The 18,893-nt window shown below is 44.5% G+C and overlaps 1 protein-coding gene across 22 annotated transcripts in view; it reads left to right on the top strand.

Annotated features, from left to right (window-relative positions):
* Tenm2 (teneurin transmembrane protein 2) overlaps positions 1-18,893 on the top strand; it is a 1,230,398-nt gene that overhangs the window by 1,001,619 nt on the left and 209,886 nt on the right. For 19 of the 22 annotated variants that reach the window (XM_030245994.1, XM_006533290.3, XM_006533295.4 and 16 more), the window contains one exon: positions 13,905-14,027. The exons of the other annotated variants lie outside the window; for them this stretch is intronic. In XM_030245994.1, coding sequence (XP_030101854.1) covers positions 13,905-14,027 — 123 coding nt within the window. The remainder of the gene's footprint in view (positions 1-13,904; positions 14,028-18,893) is intronic. 22 annotated transcript variants of the gene reach the window in all.

Here is an 18,893-nt window from a genome sequence, read left to right as displayed (position 1 = left end):
GCATATAAAATTGAACCATATCCATATGAATTGCCAACATTCTACCACATTTGGTTCACCAAAACAATGGTGATTTCATCTCCAAACCTGTGACGTGCATAGTGACCAGCACACAGTGGGACCAGCCTTGACTCTTCTTAGTGACAGTTTTATTGATTTGCCTTGCAGCACCTGTAGGATGGCGTGTCCTCCGTGATTGCCGGTGAAATCACTGGGTTAAGTAGATGCTGAGATACAACCCTTAAGACTCCCACAGTTGCCTGGCCACTAGAAATTCTGCTGGGCTAGAAAAGAGGAAGGTGGGACAGAAGAGGTGACCTAAGACAGAAATTTCTCAATGTGAAGGATCGACTACATAGAATCAGTTCCCTAAGACAGTCTTTGTACTCTGGCCACAAAGAAACCTCCTCCAGGCAGAAAGGGTGATGAGTTACAGTTGGAGATCTGTTTTCCCTACAACTGGGAACCTTGAGAAAAGACACATGGGGGAAACGTCCTTTGCTTGGCTGTGGTATGAGGACACCAGAAAGCACAGACATTGTGGCAGGTCTGTCAGATCTGGAAAGGCTGATACAAAGGATCAGTGAGAACAGCAGTAGGCTATGCTCTCAGAATGTCAGTAAGATCACTGGCAGCACACAGTGTGACTACATCAAAGGGGGACATTGCTTTTTTAAAAGTCTTTTCTTTTTACTGAGAAGGAAACCTTGCATATACCCATCTCTAAACAAGTTTTAAAGTCTGGGACATTCACGGCTGGTTTTCTTTCTAATGTTTCGGGAACCTTAGGTTTATTTAATAAAAAAAAAACAACACATGAAACCTTTTCAGTTTGTAGGCATTGCTGAGGGATGTAGCTATCCTCATTAAAGTTCTTTAAAGTCGAAGTGATTTTAAAATAGAATCGATAAAAAACATGGTACCAGTGAAACCCATGGGTGTGGCTGCTGAAGACTGAACTTGAGATGTGTCTAAGAAGCCTGGCTCTATAAGACACTTGGTAGCTGGGTTGAGGCAGAAACTTATTTAATCTCTCAGAGCCTAGTTTTTTCATCTGTAAAATAGAAATAATGGTTGCTACCTCAATTTTTTTAAATAGTCAAATGGGAAACCATCTTAAAATCAGACAGGAATTCCTACATAAAGAATGTAGTAGGTTCTGCTTGATACTATGACAATTGATTCTTAGCTTATATCCTAAAGGATCAACAGAGATTAGAGTCTTAAACACAAATTTTCGAAGCATTCTTTTCTTTAATATATATTGCCTACATAAGCATAATGGTACACACCTATAATCCTGGAAGTCTGAGGTGGGAGAATATGAGTTCAGTACCAGCCTGAGCTATAGAGAGGGTTCCAGGTCAGTTTGAGCTATATAGTAAAACACTGTCTAAAAGAAAAAAATCTATGTGTGTATATGTATATGTGTGAGTATATGTATTTATGTATGAATAAGCATGTATATGTGTGTATATGTGTATGTGTAAGTGTATATACATATGAGTGTGCATATTTGTGTATGATGTACTATAAGTGTATGTATGTATATATATGTGTGTATATACATATGTGTGATGTGAATATGTGTGTATGAGTATGTATGTGAGTGAAAGCATGTCTATGTGTGAGCATATGCATGTCTATGCGACTGTGTATATGAGTGTATGTGTATGAATGTGCATATATAAATGTATGTATATGTGTATATGTATGTGTGAATGTATATGTATGTGGTATATATGTGTGTGAGTGCATTTATGTGTATATATATATATATAGTATGTGTATATATGTGTGTAAGTGTGTACATGTGTATATGTATTTGTGTGTGTGTGCTTCTTAATACTATAGCATTCTAACCCTCTGGGCACAGGGACAAATTAGGAAATGGGGAAGGAAAACACTCTCATGGCTCAACAGGGTCCTGGCACACAATCTGGATAAGGATGGCCAGCATGCCACTGATCACTGCTAAGCCACATATGTATAAATATATATATGAAATGGTGGGGGAAGTGGGTGCTCCCAGACAACTGACTAAGCCACCAAAGTCTCAGCCTGCTCCCCACAGTCATGTCGGCGCAGCTCACGCAAAGCAGCAAGCGAGTTTTATTCCCCCTCAATTCATTTAACTTTAAAAACCAAAGTGTAAAATATTTGTGTTTACTAACACTTTCATTGTTTTGGCAGAACCACATTTTACTTTAACTGTTGAGAATTTAGCATCTGAACTGAGATTCTGTGAGTGTAAAATACAAACCAGATTTTGAGCACTTTGCGCAAACAAAAAGTAAAATGTCTCATTCAGGATTTTTATGTTCATGACATGTTGAACTGATAATATTTGGGTTATATTGGGTTTAAAATGCTACATTTATTTGTACTTACTTAGAGTGGTTAGTGGAAGAATTTAACTTCATGTGTGCTATGTTTCTGCTGGCCAGTGCTGGCCCAGAGGCAGAATGCAAATGACCTTCTGGATAGATGGCCCAGGAGACTCAAGCATTTCTGAGGGGAGAGCTGAAGTCAGCTCGTCAGGACAGTTGCTGCTGACAGCTCCAGAGTAGAGCTTAGAGGATCAGAGGGGCTGGTAAGGAGGCTGGCCCATGGGTTCACAGTCAGAGCTGGTCCTAACTAACTGCAGAACCTTCCTAGGGGAGCCAGATTTAGCAAATTAAAGAAAACCCCCAGCAATCACTGACCTTGGATATGCAGTCTAAGTGTATTAGCTTCTCTTCCCTTTGAAAAACAGGAAAAATAACATACCAACTTCAAACTGGCTTATAAAGTTTAGGTATAGTCGAGTTAAGCATATGACCCTTTTAGAAAACTCTACCTTAAAACACAAGAAATGACAATGATATACAACATCACGAATGGGCTCATCTTTCTTTACCTCCCAATATTCAGGTCTTGGAGACTGGCTCCAGGCCAGTTGATATCCCCTTGCTGTAATAAAATACCTGAAGCAGACTTTGTTATAAAAATGAGAGGTTTGTTTGAACTAGACATTCTGAAGATTCAGGGTCCAAACAGCATGGCTTTGGCTCTGTGGTGGACTTCAGTGTTGTATCACAGCAGGAGTATACGTGTTTCTCTATCTACAGAGTTGTTCTTTTTCTTTGTGAAGCTACCAGGATTCAGTCATAGACTGCTATCTAGTAACCTGTCTTATTGGATCACTCTTCAAAGGCATCATCTCCAAACCCATGGATTAAGTTTGCACTCTGTTCTAGCACTCACGTAAGACCTTGGGGATTAAGCTCTTGAATGAACCGAGTTGGCTGAAGCCATACTGTTGTTACTAGAGGAAACACCAGTCCCACCTTGGGGCCAGGAGAGGGTTGGACCTTGCTTGGCTTGAGAGTCCAATGGAAGTCCAAAGAGTTACAGTTTGGAACAAAAGCTGATAGGAGAGGGGGGAGGGAGATTAGTGTGCACCATACCCCAGGCCTCTCTGCCTCATCATGATGCTCTGTAGAAGCCAGATATGTCACAACACCAATGCCTGTAGAAAGAAATGTGTACCTTCAGTACAGAGGACGCATGTGTGACGTGTGAGTATCACATAAAACCCTTTAAATCAGCTCTATTGAATAAATTGTCACTAACTCCAAATAAATCTAATCATGTTATTTATCTAATTGCTGATGAAAATGTGGCTCCTTAAAAAGAAAAAAATGGGTACAGATAGCTTATGTTCCGGAAAGAAATTGTCCTGTCTTTTCTTCCCAGTGAGCTTTGTTCTTTTAAGTTGCCTGTATTGATATCAAATAGATCACAGCACAGCGGCCCCCTGTGCTTTCTGACTTCCTTCCTTGCTACCTAATCAGGTCCAAAGAGATAGAAGGAATTCTCCAACACCATGTTTCTCGCCATCAGAATCAAGTTTTAAATGTTTCAGCTTAGCCATCTGAAACCCACTTAACTAAAAGCCATTTAAGAGAAAGATCAAACCAAATTTGCTAATGCAGGGTGTTTTTTCTTTTTTTCAATTCTGAGTTTTTTTAAATAAAAAAAAAAAAAGAGCTAACCATGTCAGAAATTAGAAATTGAAAGGGGGGACTGACGGCCTCCCTATGTACCTAATTTGGCTCTGCTGAACAAATGACCGAATTGAAATGAGAATTACATATAGGATTTGTTCAACATCGTCCATTCTTCAACTCATTTCTCACTTCGGGGAAAAAAGTACAGAATCCACACCCAAATTCACTCGTAAGAAGAAGCATGTCTGTATTGGCCACCGGGTCCTCCGAGAAGGGGTGAGGGAAATGTGGAGACTCTAGACTCTGCTTTAAAAGCACTAGAGTAGAAGGTATTCACCATCAAGCTCTGCTTAGGGATTGGAGGATCAGACGGCATCCTGCCATCTCTCTTTATTAACGGTTTCTTGGGTGCAACATTGCAGAGACTGGCAGTAACCTGAGTGAAGAAAGGAGGGAAGACACTCGGAGGTCTCACGGCATCACTGGGAGGCCCTGAGATATTCTGCTTTTCTTAACAATCAGAATAAAAAGAAGGTAGGCAGAGAGCTTGAAGCCAGAGATCAAAGTCCAAAGCCTGGCTTAGTCAGTCACTACCTGTGCTGAGCTCAAACAAGTTGTCCCACATAAGTAGGGAAGATGGGTCACCATTTGCCCAAACAACAAATACCTGGACTACGAGTCTCCTGAGACCCACCTTGATGTGACTCTGCCGCGCTTAACGTGATGTGGGAAAGAAAACCACAGAGGTGTCTCCAAAGAGAATCCTAGCCAAGCTGACTACATCAGCTCTCTTCTCAGACACTTGGAATTGAGCAGCTGATAGCTGTCGTGTTAGGGCAGGATCCTGCATCCAGTGGTATCTCCCACCTCTTCTGCTTACCAAATGCACAGCTCAGAGCTCCAGCCTCAGCTTGCTCTTCCGCAAAATAGGAAAGCAGTGCTCTGCAGCTTATAGACTTGGTGATGGCTGCTCAGCCCAGAGTCTGCCACATGCTAGCGGCCACAGTTGCTACTGGGAATGTGGTAAAGTACCCAAGCCCCAGCAGGAAGTAAGAGATATTTGTTGAGTACCTCTGTGTGACATGCTGAAACCCCACCTACTTTATACCTACTCCACACTATACATCAGTTGGAGTACTCTTGTATCTGTAGGATTGCAGTCAGTGACCATGTCAAGATGGTCTGGTCAATAACAAACCACATGTGTGTTGGTCTCAGAAGGTTATATCACTCTCTGGCACTGTAGAGATTTCAGTTTGTATAAGTCCCCTTCTTGATGCTCACACAATGACAAAATCACCTACTGGTGAATTTCTCAGAACTCATTCTATCATTAAGTCTCCTGAGGTTAAGATAATACTAAGGAGCCCATACTTGGTTCTGAAACCAGCTGTCTCCACACAGTCCTATGAGACCTGCATACCAGACTCCCTCTGTAAAATAAGGGTCTGGAATCCTTTACCTCTAGCTTATTACAAAGAATAAGTAAAGTGGGTAGCAGGCACAAAGGGCTTAGAACTATACTGAGTGTTAAGAAACGTGGCAGTTTCCATTCTAGCTAAGGAAAAGGCCTAAGAGAGGTATGCCAATTTATCTGAGGTCGACAGCTCACCAGTACTGTGCACAAATTTGAACCAAGATGGAGATAAACCCTGTATTTTCCAGGGACTTAAGATAGAGAGGCAGTTTCCTTTTTATTCTGTTCCTAAGCCTTTTCTACCCCGATTTCCCTGCCCCAGTTCAGGCCGTTCTGTCTGGAGGCTTCCAGAAGATTCTTAGGCATAGTCTACTTGGGGCCGCTGTCAGATATCAAGAGGAGAAATAAATCCAGGCCTTCTCTGTCCCCTCACTTACTACTACCAAAGAAAGAAACTTGCCCAAGAGCTCGGTACACAGGCCCGACTCCCCCCACCCCCACCCCCCCTGCCCCCCACCCCGGCCACTCCTTCTTGCTGTCGGCTGTTTCACAGGAGACTTCTCTCTCTCCCTTTGTTCCAGCTCACATTGCACATCTCCGGATCGATATGACATCTCATCCTCTAAAACATTCATATGTCTGCTTCCTAGGACTCCTGTGGCCTCCTGCCACGGGCCACCCCCTTGCCTTGCCTTTGTAGTTAGTGGCCTCGTGAATCTGTCTCCTCTTTAACGGGGCTGCTGGATGCTATTCTTAAAAAGAAGAAGAAAAAAAAAACAGGTACTGTTTGGGTTGTGAAAACTGAGTGACAAGCTGGGGTGGGCACGAGCATCAAGGTGTGTATGCATGGATTGTGGGTATATGTGTTGTTGTCACAAAAGCTCTTAAAATCCCAGACCATGATTTGTTTGGTGAATAAAACCTCCGGATATTATCCTTCTCTAAAGGTGTTTTGATCACATGGGCGCTTTCATTTTATTTCTTTCTGGGGGAAAAATAGCATCAGGACCAGAGTGGTCTGGGTGGGCAATGGCGCCCGTGCGGCTGATGGCTCTGGGCATGTGTTTATCTGCACAAGGATACACAAACCCCATGGACAACGGGCTGCCTGCCTGGCATGGGCAACCAATATATTCCAGGCACTCTGCACGGGAGAAAAACAGTGGCCGCAGCGCGCGTCTGTCTTGAGTATTGATTTTCTTGGTGATGTTGAGGAGGGAGGGTGTTTTTAGAGGTCAGCTCAGCACACCACACACCACGCCCACACTATCAGCTGAGGCCACCTGCCGAGCACCTGCAACTGGGGCTTAAGGGAGAGGAGTGGGGAAGCCATGGACTCCATGACCCCTTGCATCTGGAAGCTGCAACAAGCCCTGTTTGTTGCCTCCAAACACAGGAATTGATTAATCTCGTCCCACTTCCTACTCACTGTTCTGTCCTGAGCCTGTCACAAGAATAGATTAATGTGCAGGTCCTTCTGTGTAGATTCTTCTTGTCTGGGAAACATACTGCTTGTTGGTCCCAGAGCTGCCTTATGGAACTGTCACCTTGTCCTCATAGCAGATGCACAAGGGGGCGGCAGAAAGCCTCCCTATTTTGGAGAGGGACCAGGATTAGGAAGGCGACAGACACTGACAATCCTCACGGAGGGTGTTTCAGGACCACGGTGGACAGGGCCTGCCGGGATGGGTGGGCAGTGTCTGTCTCCCCAAAGCCCCCTCTCATTCAAGTGGTCTTGCCAGGATTCTGGGATCGCTTCTCCTTCTCCTCTCTCTTCTGTTTAAGACCCTGGCCCTGAGCTCTGCAAGCATCTTGGAAGCTGCAAGCCAAAAAGTTGGACAGAGGCAAAGAAGTTTCCAGAGCATCCTCAAGAGCTAGGTGCGCAAATCCCATTACTGGTAAAGGGATTTGTGGGCGTCACTTCCATGTGGCGCTTTGAAAATTTATTCCATTCAATGTATTGCTACACTGTCTGGGGAAAAAAAATAAGCAAAACCATTTCACTCAGGCCGTTAGGATTTTTAAAAAGGGATTTTTTTTTAACTTCTTTGAGATTTAAATTTTTTTTAATTCCTTTTTTAAGTCTTAAGGCATTTCGAGAATGTTATTCCTCATGGTTTTATTGGCACCCTTTTCTTTCCCGAAGAAGGTAGTTTTGGCTGCAGCAATATTCTTAAAAGAGTGTTATTAAGGCAGCATTGTAGAAGTGCCCTCCCTTCTCCAAAAAGAAATAGAAGTCCTCTGTTTAACCACACCCCAGAGGATGAGGAGCAGGCTGGCCCAGGAAAAAGCCACCAGAAGCTGATGTCAGCCAGCCAGGCAGCTAAAGTCACCAGACCTTTATTTTACATTGGTAATGATGGATCTGTAGGTTAAAAGAGCAAAATGTCTACTGACCACAGTGTACTCATGAAGGATGAATGTCTCCTTGCAAAGACCTGTTCCTGAGAAGGCTTGGGCAATATTCACAAAGGTTTTTGAACCTTCCTGCCCTGCTCAGTCTTGTAACAGTTATTTCAATGGAAAATGCAGCGGGCAGATGTCCTGGGAGGTGATGTGGATGTGCCTCCAAATGGTGTCATATGTCAGCGCAACATGAGGACTTGAGGCTCTGACTTGAGTGATACAGGTCAGGGTGTGGATTCCAGATTCCCCGTTTCCTCATGGTCTGACACTGGATGAGTCAAGCTCTCTAAATGTGAGTGTTCATGTCTGTAAAATGCAAATTATGTTAGTGCCCTTTAGGATGATAGGCTATCAGTAGGATATCTAGGACTCTTCACTTCAAAAGGCATTCTTCAACAAAATGAAGATTTTCCCCCCCCCAAAGGCATTCCCTCCCCCAACATGACCCACCCTTCCCTTTCCTGCTTGCTAGACTCTAGCTTGGACTACTGGTCTCTGGTGTCAATGCACCATCTCATTTCCTTTAAGTTTTTATGGGCACTGACCCATCGTGACCCCTCCTTGACCAGTCTTCATTAAAGGCAAAAGAAGAAGAAAGAGAAGACCTTTGCATTTCCATCCCTTGCCCTCCCTGATGCGCTGCTTGGTACCCAGCTCTTCAAGTGTGTTTAGTTTCCCAGCCTCCCACTAGAATGTAAGTTCCATGAAAGCAGGGATTGTGTTTTGTCAACTGCTTCATTCCTGGGGCCAGAACACAATTCGATGCACAGTGTGAGCTCAATAAATATTTGCCGAATGATAAATAATGAATAAATGCTGCCATTAAAGTAATTATCCCAGTCCCTGGCACGTTGTCAAAATAAATGTGTATCATCATCATGGCTGAAGATGCTCATTTGCATCCATGGGTTTCCCCTGCTCATTGCTCAGGTGCCTCTACAGTGCCCAGTAATTCCAGGGTGAGTACCTGTGTGCATTAGCCCTGGTCATCTTCAGCAGGTTCCATCCTTTCGGCAGGGGCACCTTGGGAATCTGCTGTTTCCCCTAGGAGCCTTGGCATTGTGGGCTTAATACGCTGGTGCTGAGCCAAGGAGAGCCAGCCCTGACCCTTCCCATCATTCACCCATTTCTGAATGCACTCTGACATCAGCCCAAAGGCCCTGTGCTTCTCTGCCTGACTTTTGAGCCACAAGGCCCAGCAGGCTTGGCTCCTTCCTTTCCCTCCTGGGGTTCTGCTTGGCCTGTGGTCTTGCATTTTCAAAGGGAGAGCTCAACCTCCTCCCCTGGTTACATATCGACAGGCCTGATCTTTAAAGATACCCCTTGCTCCTGGGGGCCTGCTCAGCAAACTCAGAGCAGATGTGGCTTCCATGTTTGTCCTCTTTGACAAGCAGGGGTTGAGCGGCCCTCGGTGAAGTATTGCTGACATATTGATTGACTCTCTTGTCAGGTTGATCCTCTGCCAGCCAATGAACATAGAAGGTTCTAAATGGCACCCAGCAGGGCCCACACATACCCTAATTACTATTTCAGACAACCCCTTTTGGAAGCTGCCATTTTTCAAGGCCTGGGATCTCCGAGTCCTTGTGCTGGCTGGAGAATTCTGTCTCCTATGACCAACCCCTGCTTTCTCTAGCCTGGGCTTGCCTTCTGAGTCTTTCTATTGGATCCCATCTGGCATCTAAACACAGGAACTACAATGGAAAACTATTAATCGACCTGCAAGGAGGTCTGACTATTGTACTCACTGAAACCTGGGATCTGTGTGTGGTCTCCCCATGCGGCCAGAGGTCCTTTTCAACACACTGGGAAGGCTCTCTCCAATTAGCTGAGGGATACTTGCAGGGTCTGGCGGCTTGCTGTGCTTTTAGTGGCTGATTTCCCAGAGGCCACCTGGATTCCATGAGCTTTCACTTGGAGCCCTTCCCCATCCCATCCTTGCTGACCCACGGAGCCCTGTGGTTCCATCCCAGCATCTCTCTGGAGTAGAACCTGTCAGATCATGATGAATTGTACATTTCGCCTGTCAGTGGGGGCGGGTAATGCGAAGGAGAGGGCTTCCAGAACTCATTTCACTTCTGACCCTAACATGGTCTGAACCAGACCTTTTGGGATGAGCTGCTAGAGCATTCAAGGGGGGTAGGAGGAGGATGAACCATCCCGGGGCAGCCAGGATATCTCCTCCAGTAAAATGTGAAGTGATGGGTACTTATGTGAAGTACTGAGATGAAGAAGCAATAACTCTGGCTATCCCAAGGCTTCTCAGATGCCTAGGCTGGCTCTGGAAATGGAAAAAAAATAAGATGAAGGTATTACAATTTTCAAATATTTTTCTGTCCATGGAAATAGGCATGATGACCCTAAACAGGTATTAATTTCCTGTTTGGATTTCAGAAAGGCTCCCGGCCTGATAAAATTTAAATAATTCACAGAAATCTATTCTGTAAACATTCTGTCCTCTTTCCTTTTCTTCATAAGTGAATCTATCAGTCAGGGTAGATTAGGCCCTGCTGCTGTAACAAAGAACCCTAAACTCTAGGTGGCTCTTTGCCATAACAACTGGTTACTTCCCTGGCTGTGTTCTGACACTTGAGCCACGGCTGGCTCTGTCTGCCTCTTTGTTCAGGATTCAGGATCACTGTGCAATGCAGGCTACACTGCTGGTCACAAGACCACATTTGAGGTCAATAGCAAAAAAGAAATAAAAAGTTCCTCCAGGCTTCAGTGGCAGGCACGTGGGTGGCCATGCACCAACCCATCTTGCTGACCATGAGGTCTGAGATAGAAGCAAGTTTTGCCGAGATGCCGTTTTCCCATGGACTTTGTAGCCAGATCTCTCTATATAAAGTATGAAGCAGGTACTACATCTCTGGCATAGATGTATTTTTGATTCTGAAATCTCCCAATGGTAAAACTTGATAACTTCCCCCATGTCTGTGAATGAGAATCCTGACAATACCTACTTGGAACTCCTTTAGGAGGGTGTGTATGGCAGTACCTAAATGTTGAGCTCAATGATTGACAACAAGATACATCAGACACTGAGACGTTTTGAACATCTTTCTCTTTATACCATGGTCCATTTTGCCACCCATAATATCCCATCCTGCTGTCTGTACCACCAGAATGTTTTGTTTTGTTCTGTATTTAGAAGCATACAGATCTCTGCAGTCTAAGCCCTCAAGTATACCCCCGTGTGCTATGTTCTACCCTAATAAACATGGATGTGCTGTCTATGTTTGAGATACTGACAGCTCTTTCAGGGAGCTATGTGTGGATAACCCTCTTTGGCATCCCCCAAGCTGCCCTCTATTCTGCCTGTGAAGGAAACTTTTACAAAGGAATAGGGAGGGAGGGAAGGAGGGAAGGGTTGAGGGTCGGAGGAATGAGTCCTTAGCCAAAAACATAGAACCAGTCAGTAGCAGAATAAGGAGCAGGCCTCTCATTAGTCAGCAAACTCATTTACATCACAACTCCCCTGGGCCTCTATCCCAAGGATGCTTCTGTCCATTCCCACAGGCCAGAGACACGACAGTCTCACCTTCTTCCTCAAGTCTGGGATCAAGGGACAGCTGAGCAGAATACCAACACATACAAACAGAAATAAATAAAATAAAATTTAAAAAAGCCAACAGAAGCCTATTTCAGATGTCCTTCCCCCAAAATAAGAAGGGCTGGCCATACCCCCGGGGCAGTTCCCACTCTTAACATTTGGTTCAATGATGGGAGATAGGCCTGAGCCTGAGATTCATCTCCGCACATAGCTTCTGCTGGTGGACAGGTCTGTGCTCATCGATTGGGCTTCACCCCTTTCCTTACTTTCATCTCACTCATTTTCCTCTTTGCTCAAAGAGTTGTCTAGGAAGTGACTCGCATCCTCTGAACCTAAGGACCTCAACCTTGAACAGCTTTGTTAATGATGGTGATAGTGGAGGTACCCCTAGCAATCGCAATATCAACAATAATAAAGAACTACAATAGAAACACACACACACACACACAAAAGTGTTAAAGAGGTTGGAGAGAAGACATCCTTGAAAACAAAGCCCGAAGTCATGAGTATCCCTTCTATGCTCAGTAAGATGCCGGTCCTGTCTAGTGTCCTGAAGCTGACAGTGGCAATATACCCTGTACCTGGGAGTGACAACCCTGAGCAGCACCGGAGGGAGCAGTTCTGAAGAGCAGTTTCACACGGGTAGGGCATTGGGGAGGTTGTCATTATTGCCTGCCAGGACCCATTGCTTTTTCATAGACATGAGCATCTAAGCTTTGTTAGGCTGGGGCCCTCCACTGCCCCTGAGAAGCTGGCAGTACCTGTCTCAGAACTCGGGGACCCTCCTCCACAGACCCAGCAGCAGCTGGCTCCAGGCAAGCTCCGGTAACCCAGCGGTATCGGGTTTTTTTTTTTTTTTTTGAAAAAATCATTTTAAAACAGCTAATTCCTTGGCTCCCTTCACCTGGTAATTACAAATCAGAAGCTATCGTTATCTTGAAGCAACCACGATTACTTCTCATTTCCTGACCTCTGTATGGTGAAAATATGTCATTATTTGAGGCAATAGAATCTGGTCTCTTCAAGTAAGTGACCTACATATAACAGATAAACTGCAGGAGAAAATTAGGTGTTACCTCGACGGAGAGAGTACAGTAAATGTCACTTACTCTTATTAGTATTTATCATCTGGGAAAGTTGCGACCGTTGGGCCTTGCACCTCATGGAAATGGAGAGCCAGAAAATGTGGCTTGAGGTGGAGAAGCCTGTGAGAGAAAAGCAGACACGGACTCTCCCAGGTACCTTGCCATCTTAATCTGCCACCATCAATCTAAGCTGCATTGTGTGAAGATGGGTTTTTAACCTTAATAGAATAGAGCCTGACTTTAAGTGGTGGTAGGCATGCAGAATTAATTGCTATGTGAACAATTTCCTAAGCATTGTTAATTGTGTTTCCTGTGGTTAATTGTTTCTCCCATCCCCACCTTCAAACTCAGAACTTTCCTGTCAACAGCCCTTTCTCTCCTGCGGAGCTACTACGAATGTGGCAGCAGGCATCAACCTGTGCCCATTGAAATGCCAGACAGACAGGGCACAGTTGTTGTTTGCGTGGGAAATATACAGGGGATGGATTCCTTATTTATTTACAAAGGAAGCGTTTCTTAGATGAGGGCCTGGAAAGAACAGAGGTGTTTCCCTCCCCCTTGGTAACAATACAACCAGGATCCATCAGGGAGAGATACGGACACTGAGTTTTCTAAAAATCACTCTAGGTATCTGCACAGGCTAAGTGACAAGACCAGAAGGCTGCCTGGAGGCAGAGGTGGCAGCGTACATGGAAACCAACCTCTGAATGCATGCCTGTCTCCTGAGAGCAAGTGCTTATGGGAATCTCATCTGTGTCTCATGCCGTACTTGGGGGAAACAGAATATGCTGTGTTTGTTTTGCTTTTTTCTGGAAAAGGCTCTACCACTATTACACATATGCACACACATTCATGCACACATATGCTCACACACACACCTTAAGCATTTTCACAGTGTGCTAAAAAAGATATGCATTCATCATGAATACAGGGAGAAATTATATATATTCAAACTTTGGCACAGTTAGATAGGCATGCTCTAAGTGGGCCGGAGAGATTGCAGATACCTCTGGCTGTGGTGGCATTTTAGGGTCGGTCAAATGGGAGCAGTGTAGCCTTATTTCTGAACTTGACTCACATTTTGAGTAGCTGGGTGAACCCAGCCTTTGCCAGTGCACCTGTCTAAAAGCATTCATGTCAGATGTGTGGCCAAGCAGGCGAGTGATGAGTGACCCCATCCTGAAAGATAAAGACCTATATGCAGCCTCCCTCCTCCACTTCCCACAAGGGGTGCTGCCCCTGAGGCTGGGAACTGCAACAAAGCAGAGACAGAAGCTCTTAGATTGCCACTTTCTATATTTTAGCTAATCCTGACGGCCTGGGGCAAGCCATTTTTGAACTGCAGTTTCCTTAAAAGGCAGTCGCTTGGAAAAAGGCACCTGGCCCTCCCCCTTGACATTTGCATTGCTGAATTATCTATTCATACTTTCATTACTTTGTCTCTCCTGCAGCAATGCATCTGCTCGGACTCAATTGGCAACTCCAGCCGGCAGATGGACACACCTTTAACAATGGCGTAAGGACCGGCTTACCAGGAAACGATGATGTGGCAACAGTGCCATCTGGAGGCAAAGGTGAGGTTACAGCTGCTGCTTGCCCTATTGAGGTCACAGGAAAAGTCAAGGCTCTTGATGGCTGCTACAGGTTTTTTAATCCAAGTCGTGGAAGGCATGTGAAAAGAAAAGAGAAGAAAGGAAAGGAAAGGAAAGGAAAGGAAAGGAAAGGAAAGGAAAGGAAAGGAAAGGAAAGGAAAGGAAAGGAAAGGAAAGGAAAGGAAAGGAAAGGAAAGGAAAGGAAAGGAAAGGAAAGGAAAGGAAAGGAAAGGAAAGGAGAAAGGGAAAGAGGAAAGGAAAGGAAAAGAGAAAGGGAAAGAGGAAAAGGAAGGGAAAGAAGAAAAAGAAAAAAAACGACTGCCTTTCATAGGTGCCCCTGTTTAAAAGCTGTTTGCTGTTCCTGTCTGTTAGCTGTGTTTGGCTGGAGTCACTTGGATCTGGCAGAGCGCCTGCTCCAAGCAGTGTGCATACCTATGCTATCTACAGCAACTGATTTGATGTAGCATGCCTGAAAGCATTCCGGGGCCTAAGCAGAAGCAGCAGCAGCAACAGCAGCAGCTGGAGCAGCGGCAGCAGCAGCAGCAGCAGCAGCAGCAGCAGCCAAAACCTGCCTGATCAGAAGGCAGGAAGCAGCTGGCAGTACAGGCCACTAGTCTGGGTCCTTCTCCCACAAGGATAGATACAACCTCCCTGGGGAGTAGTCTCGCCTGGCTCGCCTTGAAAGAGACAGAGCTGTTCTGCTTTGGGAAAGAATAGAAAGGACTTTTGACAACTTGGCAACAAAGCTTCCCTTTTTGGGCCGGGAGGAGGACAATAGGAGTGTTCATTGAGGCAATCAGGCGACTGTATTCGCGTAGGGGAGAAAAATAGGTGCTAACAAGGTGCTAAAAAAGCAGAGAGAAAAAAAACACAGAACCATGGGGAGGTGGGGACAGGAGCAATTAAAAGACAAGAGCAGCCAATGGCACAGCTAACAGGGCTGGCATTTGGTAATCTGGTGGCAGTTTGAGTGATTCGGATGGAAATCACATAAGCAAGGGATTGTATCAAAAGGGCTTCTCCAAACAGAATTTTTCAGTCCATTTCAGAGAGAAGGGTGGGGAGAACACCGCCGGAATATTTCAAAGAAAAAGAAAGGATAACTATCACATATCCAACATAACATAGTGTAACTTCAGCTCCAAGAGCAGGAATCTCATCTCTGAGAAATTCAGGCCCAGAATGTTCTAGAAACTGATCCAAATGAAACAGGATAGGCACAAACTTGAATTCGGGACTGTGTAATATGCATCTTCAGACAGGACGTGGGCTTTTCCTCTACCTGTGCTTTCTCCCGAGGAGACTCCAGAATTCCTCAGCCTTGGCTGTGTGTTACTTACCCTAATACGCTAATGGTCTCCCCGGGGCTGTCCTACACCTTTGGGTAGGACTCCTCGGCCTTTTCATTCAGTCTTTAAGAAACGCTCTTCCCATCCGTCATAATCTTAACGCTAAATCATCTTTAAGTAAGCATGAAAAAGTTTTATCTAAGGATGAAATGATACGCTTCCCATTATTATGTAGGTGAAACTAGATCTCAAAATAACTAACTGCCCACATTCTAACTGCCCACATTCTGCTTCAGCTGACCACAAAGCCCAGTGACAAATTTATTGCCCTCAGTTTTAAAATCTGTTCACCTCTAGTACTTGACCTCACTCCTTCCTTTTCTCCTTTACAACAATGGCTCTCATTTTTGCCCCTTGGGAGACATTTGGCAATGACTGAAAAGGGTTTGTTTTTGGGTTTTTTTTTCTTTTCTTTTTTTTTTTTTTTTTACTGTCACAATTGGAAGAGGTGCAACTAGTGGGTTAAGGCCAGGGGTGCTGTTAAATGACAGCCAGTACACTGGCTAGCTCCCTCCCTGTGGTGAAGAATTACCTCGGTTTGGAGGACCAACAGGATGGCTCTTAGAAGCCCTGCTTCATGGGGTCTCTGCTACATTTACCCGCTGCTGTTCTTTAGCCCACAAGTCAACAACCAAACAAACTTAGAATGCACATCTGAAAGTGAAGATGCAGATCATCCCATCATAGGATGTGGAGATGGGAGGGCTCTGGAGTTGTATATAGATGCTTTTGAAACAGTACCCTGAACCCAGGGATCTTCACAGGCCCCCCAGAAATGAAAATAGCCCCTTTTTCTTTTGTCTCCATTTCCCAACCCTACTTCCCTTTAACATCCCACACCATCACAGCCAGACAACTGAGGAAAACTCCCCTTCGAGAACAAGTCTTAGGAATACTTGTCTCTAAGGCAGCGGTTCTCCACCTTCCTAGATGCTATGACCCTTTCGTACAGTTCCTCATGTTGGGGTGACCCCAACCATAAAATTATTTTCACTACTACTCCATAACTGTAATTTTGCTACTGTTATGAATCACGCTATAAATATTTTCAGAGATAGAGGGGTTGTGACTCATATGTTGAAAACCACTGCTCTAGGCTAACAAATAGGGACATCTTTTTCATTGTGATCTGGGGAGACCAGAATCTTAGACTTTCCTGTGTGCATTAAAATATAGAGTCCAACTTGTATAACACCACTGGCTTTGGTATTTTCCAAATGAATTGTGGGATGGGGAGGCTGTTTGCTAAAGCATTGTCCTGTGGGTTTTGCCCACTGGCCTTTATAAAAAGGGTGCAATTTCAAAATTGCCTTAAATTAAAATAAAACTCAATGGCTTTGCTTTCCAAATGCCAAAAAAAAAAAGCAAAAACAAAAAAAAAAAAAAACAACAAAAAAAAAACAATGCTCTGGCAATGAAGGGAGATGCTGGATTGCCTCTTTGAGGTTAAGGGAATTCTTGTAAAATGACAGGAAAGATTGTTAATGTCCTTGAGTGACTTGAGATTTAAATTTCTGGACCTAGTGACCTCTCCGTCCCTCACTCACCAATTCCATACATTTAGATAACCCAAATCAATTCCCATCGACCACTTTCCCACTGTTTCAAAGAGACAATCAAGACATATTGGCAATAAGTTAATTAAATAACACCCCCTCAATTTTTTGTGGTATAGGATAATCCTTCACTCCGATGTTTTAATCAAGATTCACCACACATTGCCAGGGAGGTTAATCTTATTAAGCAATTACTGGGTAAGTATCCAGCAGGAGCAAATTAAAATGTAAGCAAAACACGGGCATGTGAGTCCCATCTAAGATGGTCTATCGATAGAGATTTCATTAGTTGGTCTTCAGGAGTATTTACATTGTGCAGGTTTGGGAAGGAGTCTAATAGACAGGACAGCCTCCACACTCTGATACGGTGGTGGAAACAGAGCTCTCCATTCATTAGTTAGGAGAGAGTGTTCTTGGGGTTTCATCTTCCTCTTCCTTATCCATTTACAGTTGTTCCTAGCTTATCCTTCCCTCCCCCACCCCCCGCCGCACACACACCCTCTTTCAATTAAACTTTACCGTGGATGGTCTTGGTTTCCACATTGAAAAGAAGTTGCTCTTGGACTGCCAGGATCACTCACCATCTCGTGTGTATTTCTATGTTCAAAGGAATGAACTCATACATCTTCATTAGAGGGACACAGAGTGCTTTCTCTATAGATCTGAGCTTAGATAAGCCTTAAGAATGAAGATTCGATATAGTATTCTGACCTGGTCAGATAGCATAAAGGGAGTCAGCTTGATTGCCTGGACCCAGAAACAAAGTATACGAGAGCTTTGCCAGGGCATGTCACTGGCTCCGGGTTTGTGCACTGATCTTAAGAAAGAATATACTCTCAAGTAGAATTTCATGGATCATTCTCAAAAATCCATCAGTCATTTTACCTTCCTAGTATCCTCTGTGTCACTGAGGTTAGCAAACCATATCTCATGGACCAAATCTGCCTGACCACCCACTGTGATGATCATTTCTATTGGTGCGTAGCTATGCCCATCAGGCCGTGGAGGCAAACAGGTGCGGCAGACTGGACGGTCTACAAAGACAAATTTGCAATTTTACCCTTTAATAATAATAATAAAAAGTTTATGATTTTCCTATGTCATTCCCAACACTCATTTCCACTTCTATTGAACCTTCCCTATACCCAAATTATGTGTAGTCCAAGGCCCCAAAGCCTCTGTTTCTCTTTCTTCATCAAGTGCTGATAATGTACTCTTCTTGATTCTCCATGAGAAATCCTGGAAACCGGTGTAGAATAACTGGCATTGATCTGGGTGGACACAAACGCCGGCTCCATCCCTATGTGAGAGGTTGCTTATCCGTCCCCAGCCTTCACCTTCTCATCTGAGCAATGGCGCTCCTCTACAAGCTTGTGGTCCAGCATGAGATAACCCTTGCAGGGACACGGTTGTGAAGCCATACTCCAGGCAAACAATCTGTGTCTCTCTGTCATTATTAATGTCCCCCTCATGTCTCTCAGTTGACCCATTTAATACATCTCCACAGGCTGCCACTTCCTATGAGATGCTAGGATATCCAAAATGGAAGGCTGATTGCAGAATGGCAAGACATACAATAATACTGCTTGGTCTCCCTCCCTTCCTTTACCGTCTAAGGATTAACACAAGTCCCAGGTGAGGCTTTTGCCCCACACATTTACTGGATGAGATCAATGGGAAGCAAGACTTCCAATTCCAAGGGGCCAGTGTGTTAAGACAGGCTGGCCAGACCCCAAGCATCATTTGTCTCCTGTAGCTTTGAGCTCCATCACTGCCAGCCTGCCTGGTTTAAGCCGTACCATTCTCGGTTTATAACTCAGCTGTAAACATTTATTTGTGCCTGAAGCACATTTCTTTCCTACCCTTTGAAAAAAAATCAGAATTTCCAGATGGTATGCAAGTTGGAAAAAATGGCAAAGACTGTTATTCTGTTTAGAAACATG

Source organism: Mus musculus, chromosome 11, assembly GCF_000001635.26.
Source record: "Mus musculus strain C57BL/6J chromosome 11, GRCm38.p6 C57BL/6J".
In the NCBI taxonomy this organism is placed as follows: Eukaryota; Metazoa; Chordata; class Mammalia; order Rodentia; family Muridae; genus Mus; species Mus musculus.
Note: the sequence above shows the minus strand (reverse complement) of the source record. Positions and strands in the feature narration are given on the sequence as shown.